We start from the raw sequence: 17,405 nt of genomic DNA on the forward strand, positions 1-17,405 counted from the left end.
TACAATGAAATACCCAAATAGCCACCTAAGAAACCCAAATAGCCCCGTGATTTTTACTAGTCTCGAATTCTGCAATTTTTATTTAAATTTGTTTCCTGAATTTCCATGATTTACCAGGGTTTTTTTATTCCTTAATATATTGTACTATAATAATCTAGTATATTATGGCCTAATTATTTAAACTCTAAAGTGCATTTTAGAAGTGGAAATTTTGAGTTTTCCCTTCCTATACTCAAATAGTCCCGGTCTCCCCTATGTCTTCTGTTTCCAGGTGGACAAGAAACTTGGAAGAAATATCTTACATTACCCAATATTCTGAAGGAGTTCAATCCAAACCTTTATGGTTATTCGTTGGGTACAAGTTTCTCGTACCATAAGGAGGCTAAATTTAATGTTGCTGTGAATAGTGCTCCTGACGAAGACCTTTTGTATGAAGCAGCTATCGTCACTAAACGAATGAGGAAAGATCCGAGGGTTGACTTCAGAAATGATTGGAAGGTAGAAACAACATGAATTTTTCATTAGATCATTATACAAAAATAAAAAATAACGTAATTTGAACTGTTATTTGAATATACTTTTATCTAATCGAATGGCTAATGTTGGAAATTGTTTCCGCTACGTATCATTATTGTTGAATTGTATTCTAAGAAAGACGCATTAGAAAAATATTTCTTGAAACTCTAGTTTTGTCTCTTGCTTCCTTTCCCTTGATCATGTAGCAACACGTTATGAACCTTTAAAACAGCTTTTACTATTATTACTAATATTATCGCGCCTTTGGCGTTGGAGATCCGGGTTCTATTCCCGGCGGGCTCCTGTGGTTCGAATCCCACATTAAGCTATAGGTCCACATCTCATACCTGTTGAAAGGTACGCTATAGCCAGACTATGTTACGTTACATTATTGGAGTCCCTTGTAAGTGTTGTAAATCATATTCCTCAGCAAAGGAAAATAGTTATAAGGTCTAATAATAATATTTATACATATTCCCTTTTGCGTGGGCATGAAATATAAACACTTTTTGTACATCACAAAATTAACAATCAAAAGCAAAATAGAGAAGAACTAATTATAATTATACCTTTTTTTTTAAAAAAAATAATAAAGTTCTGTCATTCTGCAGATTGCTTAAGCTGCTTTTTAGCGAATCTTTTTACGAAATGCTGTCAAGAAAGAAAAATTAGAATTACGCAATCCAGTAAGTGAACTTTCATTATCATAACAAAAGTACAATGACATAATTTCATGCAAATGTTTATTTCCTACCTCATATTGTAGGCGAATACTACTCTCATCAAATTCATTTTACTATTTTTAACTGTTCTAAACTAAACAGTACTTTTATTTCACCATATCAATTATAAATAAGAGGATGTTGACAATCGAATATTTCTGGGTCAACGCTATGAAAAAGAGAAAGAAAAAAAGAACATGCTTATTAACCCGGCAGTGATAAAGTGAAGAGTTTCTGTTCTGAAAAGTAAGCTGGGGTCTTGCATGTCGAAAGTTCATTATGACGCTTTATCATAAATTACATTGAAAATATCAGGAAAAACTCTAAAATCTATTGAGAATTTTGGAACGTTCTGATTCCTTTGATAAATGTAGCTTGGGTATATTAATTTCAATGTATAATCAGTAGTGAGATTGTTAAGTTAGTGAATTAATAAAAAGAATGCTGATGAATTGAGGTCAAAGCTGGAACAGAGACTCTAATACAGTATCATATTTGGAATCTTGTACGTTAAATATCGGTCAAAATTTGAGGTTGCAAATTAAAGAGAAACAAGTAACAATGTTATTTTGTACACCACGAGGAGGAGTTTGGTTTGGTATTTGACAAACTAAAATCATTAATAATCTAAATTTTATCAAGCCTATTTTATCTAAATGCTGTAATGATTTTATTTTATCATTATAGCATTTTACTTCAAATCAAATGAATCATTAGTTTAAGATTAATAAATATTTAAAGACAGAAAATATTTAGGTCTTTAGATTTGCGGAGTAGAAAGTCATTTAATTTCATTTTAGCATTTTATGCCACGAAAAGATTCCTATTTTGCATCCTTACCATTATACTAACAAGCTAATTTTAACACACTGCGGGTAGTTTAACAAGCAAGGGTGATATCCCTAACTACTCCCATAGGAATATATGGGGAACTGATTTCGATTGTCTACATATTGGGATCAACTGGATGGATTATCACTGAACTTCATTCATATTCGTAACTTTCGACAATGTACATCCTCGCCAAAATTGATGCTAATCCATAAAGTACACTGCAAAAAATACAGAAACTACTTTTAGACACAGTAGGACACTTTACACATTATCGACACTTTTCGAACACTTCCAGAAGACACATATTCATCCATTGTAGATACTATGTTGTCCAAGTATGTCAAAGATGTATATACAAAATGTGAAAAATGTATTTTATCACTTTGTTTTCAAACTTTTTACTGAGAAGAAAAGAAGTGTTTTAAATATGTCATACTAGAAACTGCTTTTAGAGTAGTAACACTTTCGGACACACAAAGCACACTTTATAAACACTATTTTATCAATCCTCTTAACATCTGTACTAAAACTATTTCAATGGATTCTAATTTTTAGTGTAGTTCTTGATATTTTACAGTGGTTTAGTTTAAAAAAACAAATATTTACCAGGACTGCTATATCGTTATATAATATGCACAGCTATGATATAATGATAATAATAAAATTATACATTGCTATACACCATATATTATATTATCTGTATATAATAATATTATATAGTATACGATTCGATTATATAATGGTCATGGTTCACGAACTGCAAAATATCTAAGAAAAATATATTTTGAGACGCCGATCCAGGAGTTCTGGTTCAACCGAACCACTATATTTAAAGGAGTGTTTGGCAAACTGAACTCATTAAAAATATAAAATAAAGAAGGAAACGATGCCTTCGAGCAGTTGATGCCATATTGTCTGTATAGAAACTTTATACAGTGAAACCTGTCAACTTGGCCACCTCTCTAAGTTGGCCACCTGCTTATCTTGGCCTAGTTCGTCTTGAACCTTCATTTTCCTATAAGACATTCGTTACTTACTACTCTATATGTTGGCCACCTGTCTATCTTGGAAGTTGGCCACACTGAAGCAATGTTTACCCTATGATGATAATGATAATTTTACCTGTGTATCTTGGCCACGCAAAATACAGTTTTGTTATTTTTCTTAACTCTTTCGAATTCCCATATGAGAGGCAGATGTTCTGTATTTGTGACAACACAAAGAAGCATACTTGTAGATTCGCACGATTTGTTCTTGGAGGTCAATGGCCAGAACACTACCCTCATAAAGAGGTAATGAAGGAAGGTGTGAATAAGAAAAACCACGTACAGGAATTCAGAAAATGGTTGTACGTATTTGTTTACCCTGTCTGTTTTGGTAAAATCATTAGCTATATCAACTCCTCTCATCAGTGGGGAGCTTTAGTAATTCCAGAAAATTCTCAAGGTTGAAACTAACCATCTCAATTGTCAACTATTGGAACCTGTCGGCTTGTCAAAAGATAGCGGAGTTCATATGAATTCCCTGAAGATTTTCTCAAAACATCTTTTGCTCCGAGATAAACACTTCTAGCTCATTAACAAGAGGTAGTTAACTACAATAATAGAATGTGCATATCTGCCAAAAAGAATAAAACAAATACGTCTAGAATAAACCAGCATTCAGTAACAACTAAAAAGAAGTCATATAAATTGCATATGAATTTCTCAATTTATAAATTAGCTTTTCTTGTTTTCAATCTGAATAACTTAGTGTGTTATAATATCAATTTCAATAAACTGCGTACACACGCTTCTATCTCACAGTTGTTTGTGTTATTGTGTTTTCAATCCGAATAATCCAATGTCCCAGACTAGTTTTCAGGAAGAGAAAAGTATGCACATATATTAAACATACTATAGTAATATTTTCTAGTACTGTATATTTTTATGATTACTCTATATACATTATTTATAAGTAGCTGTCGTGCCACTGATTATTAAAATTTTACAATCAACTAGTACTAGAAATCCTATTCTAAAAATACATAAATCACACTTATTTTCTGTAAGTTGGCCACCTGTCTTTTCGATGGAACCGATGATGGCCAACATAGACAGGTTTCACTGTATATTGTTGCATAAAATGCATAACACTCATAAAAAATCGAAACAAACTCTATCGGATAACGTAGCATAAAAAGATCATAAAAATAGCAAAAAATTTTTTGTTTTCTTATTCATGAAATTTAAAATACGTTTTTCCTTTCCTTATTCAGGAAATATATCGGAAATTATTATATTTCAAATATTCAATTATTCACAAACGCTGAAAGTGGTATTTTATTAAATTGATCGAAATAATATCAATGTTAGCTAATAAATTTAAGCATCCTCAGTATAATTTTCTTCTTGCACGTTGCATACACATCACATAAAGTGAAAAAGAAATGTCAGCAAACACATCATTAATGATCACACATTATAAGGAGTAAGCATTACAACGCGTATCATGAGTGCTTTTATATTCTTCACAGATGATCACAATCAACATTGGTGGCAATGATTTATGTAGTTATCATTGTTATGAAGGAGAGCGACAAAGCGCTGAATATCATAAACTTAATATCCAAGCAGCCCTCGACTATTTGCAAAGGAACGTCCCACGTGCTATTGTCAGTTTAACGCATGTTTTTGGTGAGTATTACATTTTCAATTTCTATACGTTTAACATATACTGTACATCAATTACTGTCTCGTTTAGTTAGCAATATGTTTTCTTTTAAAGTGTTCTATGCACTACTACTACTCTACTGCCTTATTTACAAGAGGCTAAACCGATGTAGATAATGTTTCCTCTATTTGTCACAATTCTTCATAGCAAAGTAAAATTGGACCTTTACATCGAAAAGAGCGCTATATTTTTGCGGGCCCTTTTATTTTGCTGTTCTCAGCATACCCTGAAAAGTACCCGTAATTTGAACCATTTTTTAGGGAATGAAAAGGGGGTAAATTTTAGCTTTTTGCAAATTACCTCGAACATCAATCTTTCCTGAAAATTCCAAAAAATTAGCCAGAAAAAAGTTTCGATTTAAGGAACCGTAAGTTATAGAAAGTCATATTGGGTTGATCAATACACAAGAGGATGGTGAACATTTTGTTACCAAATAGTAGCCAGTTGTCACTGGCCAACTGGTGACCGTTCCCCAGATATTCCCAACGTCTTTAGTTGCACCAAGATGAACTGTTCTTAACTTCACTTTGGCCCTTGTGTCGTGCGCAGACCAATTAACTTTCTTTCCAGGGTGGTAACAATTATTTCGCTCCTTCTCAGGAAACTTTTGGGTTACCACGCATGCCCAAACTTTAACCTTAAGAGTCTGGTGCAACTTTGCGCCCTTTACTTTTTCCATCGTCACATAGATTTGTTTCGATGGCAAACTTTTCCGAGCCCTTTATAAACTGCTGTTTTGGTCTCTATCGGCACCTTGCGCCCAAGGGTTCACTCTTGAACATCGTGCACATGGTGGAAGTACGCAATCTTCTAGGCACGGCTGACTCAATTGAACATTCTCCCTGCTCTTGGATCCCTCAAGGTCGTACTATCTAGACGGAGTCCCCAATATCTTAGGACCCAGAGCTCTGAACTTGACTCCTGGTAAATCCTTGTCGTCACTCTGCCCGACTTCCAAGCGAAGGCATCATATCTTATAATCTTGGGTAATTTGACACTCTGTTTAATACCAGTTATTGATTCAATATTTATGCGTCATGAGTTATTGACTCAATAATTATTGCGTCATTTGTTATTGATTCAATAATCATTGAGTCAATAACTAATGACGAAATAATTATTGAATCGATAAGTGGTATTGATATTGAAAAAAATAATTCTTTTTAAGCTCGTTCTGACAATGCTCTTCGAGCATTTTCAACTGGTTTAATATGAATACATGTTTAACATGTATTGGTTTTGTTGGGTTAAATTACTACGATCTTGCCGAGTTAGATTTGCATTTATTAGTTATCGAGGTGCTCCTGCTATTTCCTCGCTAAGTATCCTGCCCAGGCTTAGAATCGAAAGTATTAAGCATCCACATATAAGTCGTTAAATATAAGGATGCATCCATACAACGCGATTGTCTCGCGAGTTTATTTGTCGTTCGAGTCAAGGAATATTGAATTAAATGGCACTATTCATGCATCGCGAGACCGTTCCCCTATTCAAGAACGAATCACACGAACCTAAGTCAAAGGAAGGCACGGAATATTTGCCGTGCTAATGGCAAATGAAGAATACGGGGCAATTTATGCACCTGCAGTTTGTCGCGCGAGTTTGCTACTGTAGTAACTGCCGTATTATTATTTGACTTTGTATTAAATAAGAACTATTGAATGTTGTGATCTTGTCACTCGTAACTTGACCGTACGTTTCTTTCCCATATATTCACTTCTAGATTTCTGGCCACTTGGTACACTATTGTCGCTGAAGGCAACTGTTCCCTGATGTATGCAGTGTTAGTACTTTAGTGTTGGCGGCAACCCTAACTGCAATTTTTATCAGCAAACACTTTTCTTTTGCCATTTTTTAATAAGTTGCGCGAGTACAATCCGAGTAAAAATGGAGAAATAAATGTTTGTCTAATATAGCCTATGTTGCGCGTAGGCCTCTCTCGACAATAGCGTTAAATAAATGTATCCTTAGTGCATTTCTATTCCGAGATAAGACTGTGTAAATACTGGAGCTTCTTCTATGTATACATGCATAGAGACAAATAGAAAATACTTCGTATTCGCTTGAATGGCAAATATTCAGATTCTTCTCAAGACTAATTTTAAATTTTATGTACTAAAACCATTTAACTTTGCTCCCATGGAAGTAGAAATCCCACTTTTCTAAGCGTTAAATATTTGTAAGAGTAGAAACAAACCAATTCTGTCTGTAAACCATGAATCTTCTCTGACTGAAACCCGTGCGCACTGGAAATTGTAGCTGGCAAATTCTGATCAGAAAAACCTAATATTCTTAAGGCTTTGTGAACAATTATAATTACTACTATTGTATTTTCTTTTATTACACTCGTGCTAGAATAATGATGAATAATATAGTATCTAAAATAATAAAAGTGCAGTATAATTCATAAAAGTTATTAAATTGTGTATACTTAAAGTTTACTGTATTCAATATTCATTTTGTAAACTTTAAGTATTAATATTTAAGTAAACACGATCATGTTGAAACAGTAATAATAAATGCCACGTTTGATTAGCGAAAACCTAATTCTTTCTTACAGATGTGAGAGTATATAGACATATTCAAAATGTACCTCCAAGATGCTATGTCATTTATAATGTTGCATGTTCGTGTTTGTTTGGAGGCTACAACGAGGAAAAGAAAATTCAAGCCACTAGCAAACTTCAACTGGAATATTGGCAGGCAGAAAAGGAACTGGTAAGGATAATTTAGAGGAGGCATTTTTCACACTTTAAACTAGGATGCCAAATTCCTGGTCGCCAGATTACTGTTGGGGACTAAATATTTTAGTCTGTCAGTAGGCACTTTAATGTATAATTAATTATGTACATTACAAAGAACGACAAACTATTTGATCTGGCTACTGGATTTAGACCTGAAATTTCGCGACTTCCTTAAACTTAATCAAAATTAAATTTACAATTGATATCCCGTGCAAAATATTTAGAAACAAAATTTTACGTATGTTTCTTTGTTTAAATATCATTTGGCTTTCTTCTGTACGATACGAAACCCTCTTAATATCAGGCACTTGTATCGATAGAAGAGTATTTATTATTTTTATTTATTTATTTTAAACGCCAATGTTCAATGTTTTAACGCTTGGAAGGATGCATTATATCTGGTCAGCAACAAAGTACTGAGCCTTTTGCGCACGAGATGGCATTAGTGTCTGAAATCTCAAGATATATAAGTCTCAGCCATCGCCGGCTACGATCCCTTAGCGCCTTACCATATCTCTCGTAACATGAGATTTAGCGTACAGGGATAGTTGTGGCCGTTGTGGCGGCACTAACGTGCACTAAACAGAAGGACAGGTTGTCTGTCACGTAAGTCTGAGTGGATTTAGACAATGTAGTGTAGTCAGGATTGCTAAATAAAAATATTCTAAATAAGGGATGGGTTGACGAGTTTCAATGAGTATTAACGGGAAGGTTTTAATAAACATGATCTAGTGGTAGAAAATGAACCAAGCATCACATAAAATAGTAATCATTTTAGACTGAAAGAAATACAAAAGTATGAACTAATACAAGGAGTTAATATAGATCTAAGAAAAAATAGGTAAAATAAAGTAATCATTTTAGACTGAAAGAAATACAAAAGTATTAACTAATACAAAGAGCTAAACTATTTCAAAAATACTTCACGCTTGACTTAACTGTACTTATAATATTTTTCAAGTTTGGATTTTTCTATAGGCTGTCGAAAAACTCAGCTGTCATCAACAAAACACATATTTCTGTGTCAGTCCATTTCAAATTCATATGTCAGAAAACTCTTTCTACAAATGAATTTGACGGTGGGGTCTTAGGCAAAAGGAGACGACTTTAAATAAATTTGGCAACTCGGAGCTTTTCTGAAATAGCATTTACCATTTACTGTCCACACTCATGACGACTCATTAAAAATTGCGGTGTTTAAAGTCGTTGTCTGAGGTAAATTTGTCATTTGGGCAAAATATGGGACTTTTGCTGCCCCGTATCGAAGCTCCCCGGGACGCGAGGCAAAATCATAAAATAAGGGACTGTCTCTTAAAATCCGGGACATTTCGGAACCCTGAGTGTGGTGTTTTACGTGATTTTTCTCCTTGCTTAAAAAAAAAAGTCAAGTGGTGTGTGTAGGCACTATAGTTGCATAATATTTGCAGTATTTTTATGTGGTAAAATAAACAACACAAAATGTTCTTTTATTGTTTTAATTATGATATATTGTGTATCATTTTGTCTGGGAGCAATGATATGTTGGTTAGCAGAGCCATTGTACATACAATAAATCGAATTTTGAAAATTGGATTACTAACGCAGCCTTCCACTGCAAATTCCACTACTATTTCAAATAGTATATTTTCGATCACTTTCCTAATTCTGAAGCATATATCCCCATACCAGATACAGTTACAGAATTATTAACTGGTCTTCATACTGATCCTAGTAAGTGTTGTTTTTTGCTTGTGTAATTAATTTTATTTATTTATGTTTCTGATTAGTAATGGATATCTATGTGTAGGTTAGTTCTTTTCTAAAGAAAAAAACAGACGTAAAACCTTTAACTTATGGGCAAGAATGCCGATTTATGTGTAACTTTGGGGGAGCCATATGGCAGATACGCTTTAGTAGAACAGGAAAACGAATTACCATGTACTGTAGAAATTGGAGAACCTACTTCAACTTAGCATTCCCCCCCCCCATTAGGGTAGCCAATTTCAACTTCGGGGGGGGGGCCGGCCTACAAAGCTTCCCAAGATTGATGCCCTTGCTAATGGGCTAGAAGAAGAACCCGGAGCCTGTATTTCAGATACCATCCCGGTATTTGGTATGCCAGTGGTAACCCCAAATTTCGCTAATATTTACCTAGATAAAATGATTTTATTTACTTTTGTGAAATATCGTAGTAATATATTAGTAGACTCCTATTTACATCTCGCTAGAACAGATAATAATAATATACAAAGATCCTATGTTTTAGAAAGATATTTATGTATTTCTGACAATTTACCATATGAAACCTACTAATATGATAATGCCAGGGAAAAAAATATAACCATTTTGCACTAGGAGAAAAATAGACACATTCATTAAAGTGTAAACTAAAAGTGAAATTCAGTTAAATCATAACGCAAATGAAATCCAATCCTTAGAAATTCAGTCTGTACACACTATATGCACAATAAGAAATTAGTCAACTCATAACATTTTTAAGAAATTGGTCAATTCATAACATTTTAGCCTATTGTCACAACTTGTATAATACTTTAATGTTCCCATTTATGGTTTTCTTTTTGGACATTTTATTAGGAACAATGAAATTAGCTTCTACTGCTTTCTTAGGAAGTTTTGTAGATCGGAAAATTATTCAAAGTATAGATTGTGCCTCATGTACAAACTTATCAGTCAGGACAAATGCAATTCCACGCTTATGAACTTGATATATAAACAAGACAGTAGAAACGTAATGTGCTATCCTACAAAAAACTATACATTGTTCGGAGTAAGCTCTAAACTGCGATAAACAAAGCCACGTGAAACTAAATTCGCTGATTTGCTGTTGTCCTACCGACGCGTGTACTCCTCCGCAAAATAGTTCATGTGATTGCATCATTACTTTTACTATGAAGCTTAATATAAAACTGCCTCTTTTCGGACAATCATCTATTCAAATTAAGTGTAAAAATTTGCGATGTAATAGTTCCAGTGTTGCTGAAGAACATAGCAGATGTTGAAACAGGATGTTTTAACATGCAACATTTCTAAATGCCAAGCCATTATCTAGGGAAGTACTTCGTTTGTAATTTGTAAAGGATTTCTTCCCGGTGTGTTTTTATTATCTTTTATTCTTAATTAATCGATACTGATTGTATTCAATTTTAAAAACAGTTTAGTTTTTGTGATACTATGTGGGGGGGACTTCCCCAAATAATTCTTTTCCTGTTATAGCTAGCTATTTCATTTCCCTGCCACACAAAGAAAATATTGGTGCACGTAATTAGCGCCACAGCGGCTCCTAAAGGAACTAGGCCCCGTTCGCTTGTCTGTGCTATTTCGGAAGCCGCTAAGAGATCGTAGCCGGCGATGGTCTCAGCAGAGCAGGCGTCAGTGTGTCTTCCAACCGTTTTTTGGGGGGGACACTGCCCCTCCGGATCTCTGAGAGTGGCCACCCGGGAAACACCAAAATAATACGGTTATAATATAATAATAAATAGAATAGTACCATGTAAAAATAATAAGTGCTTGTCCGAATATTAAATGTTTTCCCCCCGGAACATTTTTTTTCTGAAAGAAACACTGCCAGGCGTAACGCCCAAAAACACCCATGAAGACCTTGAAATCCCATTACTGGAAGACGTCAGACACAAACGACCAGCCACCTTCTGAAGGAAATTCCAAAATTCTAATCATCAACACCTAGGGGCAATTGGAACATCACAACCAAAAATGCAACTTTACAAAATGCCCCGACTGCAATAGAAGCCAGAGGGCAATAAGCCATACTAAGGACTCCCAGCACCAGGCAGCTGAGGATCAGGAAAATGCGACAACTAAGGTTCCTAAACATCAAATACGTTCGAAATACAGAATCCATGTCAGAATTTCAACACAAATGTAAGGCAAGGGCACTAGCCCGGTATTTAAGCACAATATAAACCACCAAATAGGGGCTACGTCTGAGTCTGAGTCTGCGCGTAACGAAATTTGACAAATGATAGTTGAATCTACTGTATGTAGTAGACGCATAAAACGTGTTGGAATCAAATGTAGAGTATTACTTCATGAAGGTGAGTGGACTTCCCGCGAAACTGAGCTACATTTTACAACTTTATTTCGATAAAGACGCTAATGGTGCGCAGACCCGTGAAGAAATTTGTGCTGTTTATGGGTAAGAAACATTACTAAAAGCAACAGCAAAAAGAGGGTTCAGTCGCTTGAGTACTGGAAATTTCGATGTTCCAGGTGTTCCTCGCAGTGGTTGATCAATCATACCAAAAAAATGGATGATATTCTGGCAAAAATGGAACAAAATCTGCATCTAAGCAGTCATGATATCCTCAATGACCTAAAGAAATATCACCAAACAATGTTAAACCATTTAGAGAAAGATGGCTACTAAACGAAGCTCAACGTTTGGATGCCACATGATCTGATTCAGAAACATTTATTCGATTAAATTTCCATTTACTGAGACGTAATGAACTTGAGCCATTTCTGAAGCGGTTGATCACAAGTGGATACCTTAACGACAACAATGTGCGAAGATAATCGAAGCGGCAAGAAGTTCCAAGATCGGTGGGTGGCAAAACCTACACTGATGCCCAACATGCCATGCGTTTGATGTGTTTGAAAGGGCATCGTACATCACGAGCTGCTACAACCAGGTAAATGATAGAATCGGACCGATACTGTCGAAAATTAGGGTGAGTACCTAGCAACTCAAAAAAAAGGCCAAAACTGATCAACAGGAAGAATGTCGTGCACCATGCTGACGACGCCAACCAATGACTCTTCAGAAATTAAGAGCACTTAGCTGGCAGTCTTTCATACATCCACCGTATGTACGGCTCTGGCACCGTCATACTATCATAAGTTACGGTCTCTGTCAAACTCACTAAATGGTGTTAAGTTAGTTTGGAAAGAGACCTGTGAAAACCACGTGTCACAATTTTTGACCAGAAACTACAGAGATTCTGTATCGACGGGATTAGTGTGTTGTCGAAAAAATGATTTAAGGTCATAGAACAAAATGTTAATTGGTTTCATAACGTTATTTTTAAGCAACAACAAACGTATTTTCAACTTTGATTCCCAAAGCCTAAATACTTTTTATACAACCTAATATGTGTACTGAATATTTGTTATATAAGGCTGTTTTTCTGGGCCTTTAATCTGACGAAAGTTGCCCTTAGTATTTTATTTCATTCACCTTAAGCAACATAAAAATAAGGCAAAATCTTTAGTTCTACGTCCCAAAATTATGCTCTTTAGGCAGAAGCAAATGGATGAAAAATGAAAATGAATGATTATGAAATAATCGGTGAAATGTGAATGTGGAGAGGAATGGGAAAACCGAGAAAATCCAACAACATAAGATTGCCAATTATGAAATTACATCGTCTGGATTGAACCAGGAACCTCTCACACCAAATATCAGCACTTCACCACTGATTAACCGTGCCATAAAATTGAGATTAAAAAAAAGGAATCTATTTCAAAGATCAGTGGTTCCCAACCTTGTTTTTTTTTTCTACTGAGGACACTTTTCTGAACACCCACGCAACGAGACATACTTGTTTTGTTCTTTTTATTAATAATAAATAATATCTCACTATATAAAAGAAGTCCTGATTGGCTGACTGACAAATTGATCAACGCCCAGGCCAAACCGCTTAAATTAGAAAATTGAAATTTAGACAGGGCATAGGATTTGTGATGGCGCGTAAGGGGTGAAAATTATTATCTTAAAATGTACATGTCTCGAAATCTCTGAATGTTAGAAACATAAAATTTACTATATGGGCTTCTCATTCAAGACAATTAGATGATGCGTGTTTCAGCGTTATTTGATATTTGACCTAGAAGGGGGAAAAAAAGGGGGTAAGAATGACAAATGAGTATCGTTTCACAGTGTGAAACTAAAACTTTCAAACTATGCGAATTCAATACTCAAACTTGAAGTAGTGCATTTATAAGTAATGCTTCCAATACAGCAATAAGATCAAAGAACAGTAGAACCTGGATCTCCGACGCCGAATTCATATAAAAAGCACATTACTCGCCATCCCTTACTCTTTTGTTCTACGGTGATAAAGGTTGAAACCAAAAATCGTTTATTTCAATCACTTCTGGTTTGAATAAACAGATAAGGAAGGACACAAAACATATTTTTTTTTGAAATACTGAATTGATAGCAAAAATCCGTTCCTTGATATCTTTTACCGTTTTTGCTCTATGAAAATCAGTATTGAAACCGGAAGTAATAGTAAATTTCAAGCACTTCCTTTTTAGGTACAACGTTGTGAATACTCATGGTATATTGTCTTAAGATACTGAATCGTTTGCAAAAAGCTACTTCTGACTTTCTGTTACCATTTTCGCTCTACGGTGATAAAAGGTGAAACCGGAAATGGCTAATTTGAACCATTTCCAGTTTGAATAAAGTTAACGGAGGAGATAGAACTTATTCATGGGACACTGAATCACAAAAAAATCTCTATATGTCTTACCGTTTTTGCTCTGACACCTGGAGAAAGACGAACAGACGGATAAAGCCGTTCCGTGAGACTTCCGATACTTATGTATAGCATAGTTTGGAAGTCTAAAAAAGTGGTGGGAATTAAAATTATTATACTAAAATATCCATATATTGGAATCATTTAAGGTTAGAGATATGAAATTCGGTATTTGGACTTCTCACTTAAAATAATTAGACATATTCACCGGTTTCTGATAGGGTAACTTCGGCAAATAACGCCAGTAGGGTAGTAACGCCATTTAAAACTTTCCGGAGTGTTAGCATGAACACGTGGTTCGTAAAGAAATCACTTATGGGTGTGTGATAAGTAGTGGCGCCTGTTGTGTTTGTAGACACAAAGACTAGAGGTAAGGCACAAGTCAGTAGAGAGAAAGGAGTGAACAAGTGTTGAAATGGCAGCAGAGCAGAGGAGCAGAGGAAACCGATCGCAGATTTTTAGTTCGTCAAACGAAGTAAGCAAATTGTTTCTGTAAAATTAAGGTTTTACTATTACTAAAGCTATATGTCGATTGCGTCGGGAAATAACACCACTTCATCTAATCGCTAATCAAAACTAATACAAGTGTTTAAAATATTTTTTTGACGAAATACCTATGAAATGTGAGACATCTAATGTTTTGTTCATTTTCTTTTCCAGGTGGGAAGGAAACATCAAAACATACAGGTCAGGTGAATGATTTACGTCGAGCTATCACAGTCATCGAGCAGGATATGAAAATTACAAGGGCTGCAAGTGCGTTTAAGATTTCTCGCAGAATTAAGAGACTGGGTAAAACGATAAAAGAGAAAGCCCATTCGAAAACTTGGTCGCAGCTCTGTATTGTCACAGGAACCGGAAGAAGAACTAAAACAGAGAATAATTCGTTACAGACGGTTGGATTTGGTTTAACTAGAAAAGATGTTTGTTAAACCATGTATAGAATATATGAAGAGAACGCCCCATAACTAATCCATTTCGTAGTGGTAGAGCCGGAAAAAGACTTGTTTTATGCGTTCATGACAACGGTGGCGAATCCAAGGGGAGCTATACGGGCTATAGCCTCCCCTCTGAAGCTCAGGTATAAACTGGATAAAATTAGCTTCAATCCTGCTTTACACTGGATAAAACGGCAAAATATGGTTTAGCCCCTCCCTTGATCATATCTTGGATTCGCCCCTGCATGGCAAGACACCGGATATCGTGTGCAGAAAGGCGGAAAATTTGATCTATAGTAGACTCATGCGTTTCAACAAAACTATAGTGAACGAATTTTATACGCTATTGGAAAATATACTTGATGCTATGAACTTACGTGACAATGCTGAATTTTGTTACAATGCAGATGAAACTCGGCTACAACTAACGTACAGCAGCAACCTAAAAATTATGGCACAGACAGGAAGCAAGCGAATACATAATGCCACACATGACGAAAAAGGTGAAACTGAGTATTATTGCTTGCAACAATGCATCAGGTTCAAATTGGATCCCTGCAATGGTGTTATACAAGGGAAAGTATGAAAAGAAGAGTTTGATGATGATCTTCCTCCAGATAGCACCTATGAAATAACATATAAATTCTATGTTACAAAGGAAGAATTCCGTACATTTTTGGACCATTTCAAAGAACACCGGATTCTTGGTCCAGCACTGCTTATTGTAGATGGTCATCGCAGTCATCTTGATATTACCATTTTAAATGCTGCTGAGAGCATGGATATTTAACTGCTGTGCTTGCTTGCACATTGCACCCACGAACTTCAAACGCTTGACAAAAACCTCTTCAAACTGTTAAAAGTGGACTGCTCTGAAGCAGTTGCCAGTCAGCGACGAACACTTCCCGGAAGAACACTTGGGAAGCTGCAGTTTCCAAAACAGTTTTCACAGGCATGGTTCCGTTCAGCAACACCTCAGAACACAATTTCAGGCTTCAGCGCTACAGGCATCTATCCCTTTAACAGAAATGTTATTCCCGATGTTGCTTTTGCGGCAAGTGATCTCTCAGAGCAAGAGAAACCTTCACCAACATTTCCAAGCACACGACCAGCCTCCATCTTTTCTTCAACACCACCGAGTGCCCACTCCATCCATGAGTTTCTGCCTACACCTAAAATAACTAGGAGCAAATCTCGTTTCAGGAGACATTCTCTAACTGCCAGAGGAGTATTGGTAAAACCAGACCTGTTTGCAACAGCTGGCTCTTCCACTTCTTCCGGCACGAGAAAACAAGTATCCTCTAGGAAGAAGGATAGAGATATATTCCGCGGGGACTATGGAGGATATTACTATGATCCCAGGTGTGCTAAAACGTGGATTCAGTGTACTGAATACAATATTTGGTTTCTGGAATCGTGTGATTCTGGCAGCATTGTTAAATGTGGCTTGTGTACATTGTGTGACGCTGGTTGTATATTGTTGTCTGACTCCGACAAGTACCTAGTGCTCCATGTAACTGCAGCTGTCATGTTAAGGTATCCGCAATCATCACAAGAGTTACCTGTTAACGACATGTACTATGACTATGAGTTTTGTGTACTAGCAAATCAGATGGCACATTGCCAAGAACATTGTTTAGTTCTATTTAAAATGTGTTTCGTTACGATTCTAACATCTTTCCGTTGTTGTAAAGCAAGTGGCTTTATTTGCCGACATATCTGGTAATTACGCCATCTCATACACACTCTGATTCTCAATGCATTGTGGTCGATATTGCGTATGTAGGATCCTTGTTTTCTTATTGTATTATAGCGGAGGATTCACTCCCTTTTGAATGTAATTTGCACGGTTCTAGATATATAAACACTTGAATACCAGAACAATATGTCGAATTGGTGGCGTTATTTGCCGAAGTTACCTATTTACCGTAGAAGAGAAGGAAAATGACTTGAAGATAAAAAGATGGATTACAATAGTTGTAATTAGACGACCATATTCAAAATTTTGTTAAGGTTAGAGACATTAAATTTGATACTCAGATTTTTAAAAAGAATAATTAAATGTGTGTTTCAGCGATTTTTGGTATTTACCCTAGAAGAGAAGAAAAGGCGGGAAGAAAAGAAGGTGGGGTCAATTATTAAAATAAGATTATCTTACCTCGAAATCTCTTAGGGTTTGTCATATGTTAGGAATACGAGAAATCCCAAGTCGTAGGCCAAGCAAATTCAGAGGTCTGGGGACAAAGTCCCCAGCTAGCCGGAGGTTAGTATATTATAATAGTGCAAGACAAAGTAGTGACAATCTAGTACTGATCATTATTCCTGCCTCATGAGGTTAACTGACATAGTCTGTCTCAAACTTGATTTTAACTAGGTATGAAATGCTTTATGATGTTCTTGTCAGACTGCATGACACACCGGTTAGTAACCATTGAAAAA

General features: G+C 35.7%; 1 protein-coding gene across 1 annotated transcript in view; it reads left to right on the plus strand.

The window, feature by feature from the left end:
- The window catches only part of LOC145678865 (phospholipase B1, membrane-associated-like), a 47,264-nt gene that overhangs the window by 8,259 nt on the left and 21,600 nt on the right, over positions 1–17,405 (plus strand). The window contains exons 3-6 of the mRNA XM_081749441.1: positions 272–498; positions 4,588–4,747; positions 14,689–14,820; positions 15,830–16,563. Of these exons, the coding sequence (XP_081605567.1) occupies positions 272–498; positions 4,588–4,747; positions 14,689–14,820; positions 15,830–16,563 (1,253 nt within the window). The remainder of the gene's footprint in view (positions 1–271; positions 499–4,587; positions 4,748–14,688; positions 14,821–15,829; positions 16,564–17,405) is intronic.

This window comes from Thermobia domestica, chromosome 1 (assembly GCF_964235325.1).
Source record: "Thermobia domestica chromosome 1, izTheDome1.hap1.1, whole genome shotgun sequence".
Classification (NCBI taxonomy): Eukaryota; Metazoa; Arthropoda; class Insecta; order Zygentoma; family Lepismatidae; genus Thermobia; species Thermobia domestica.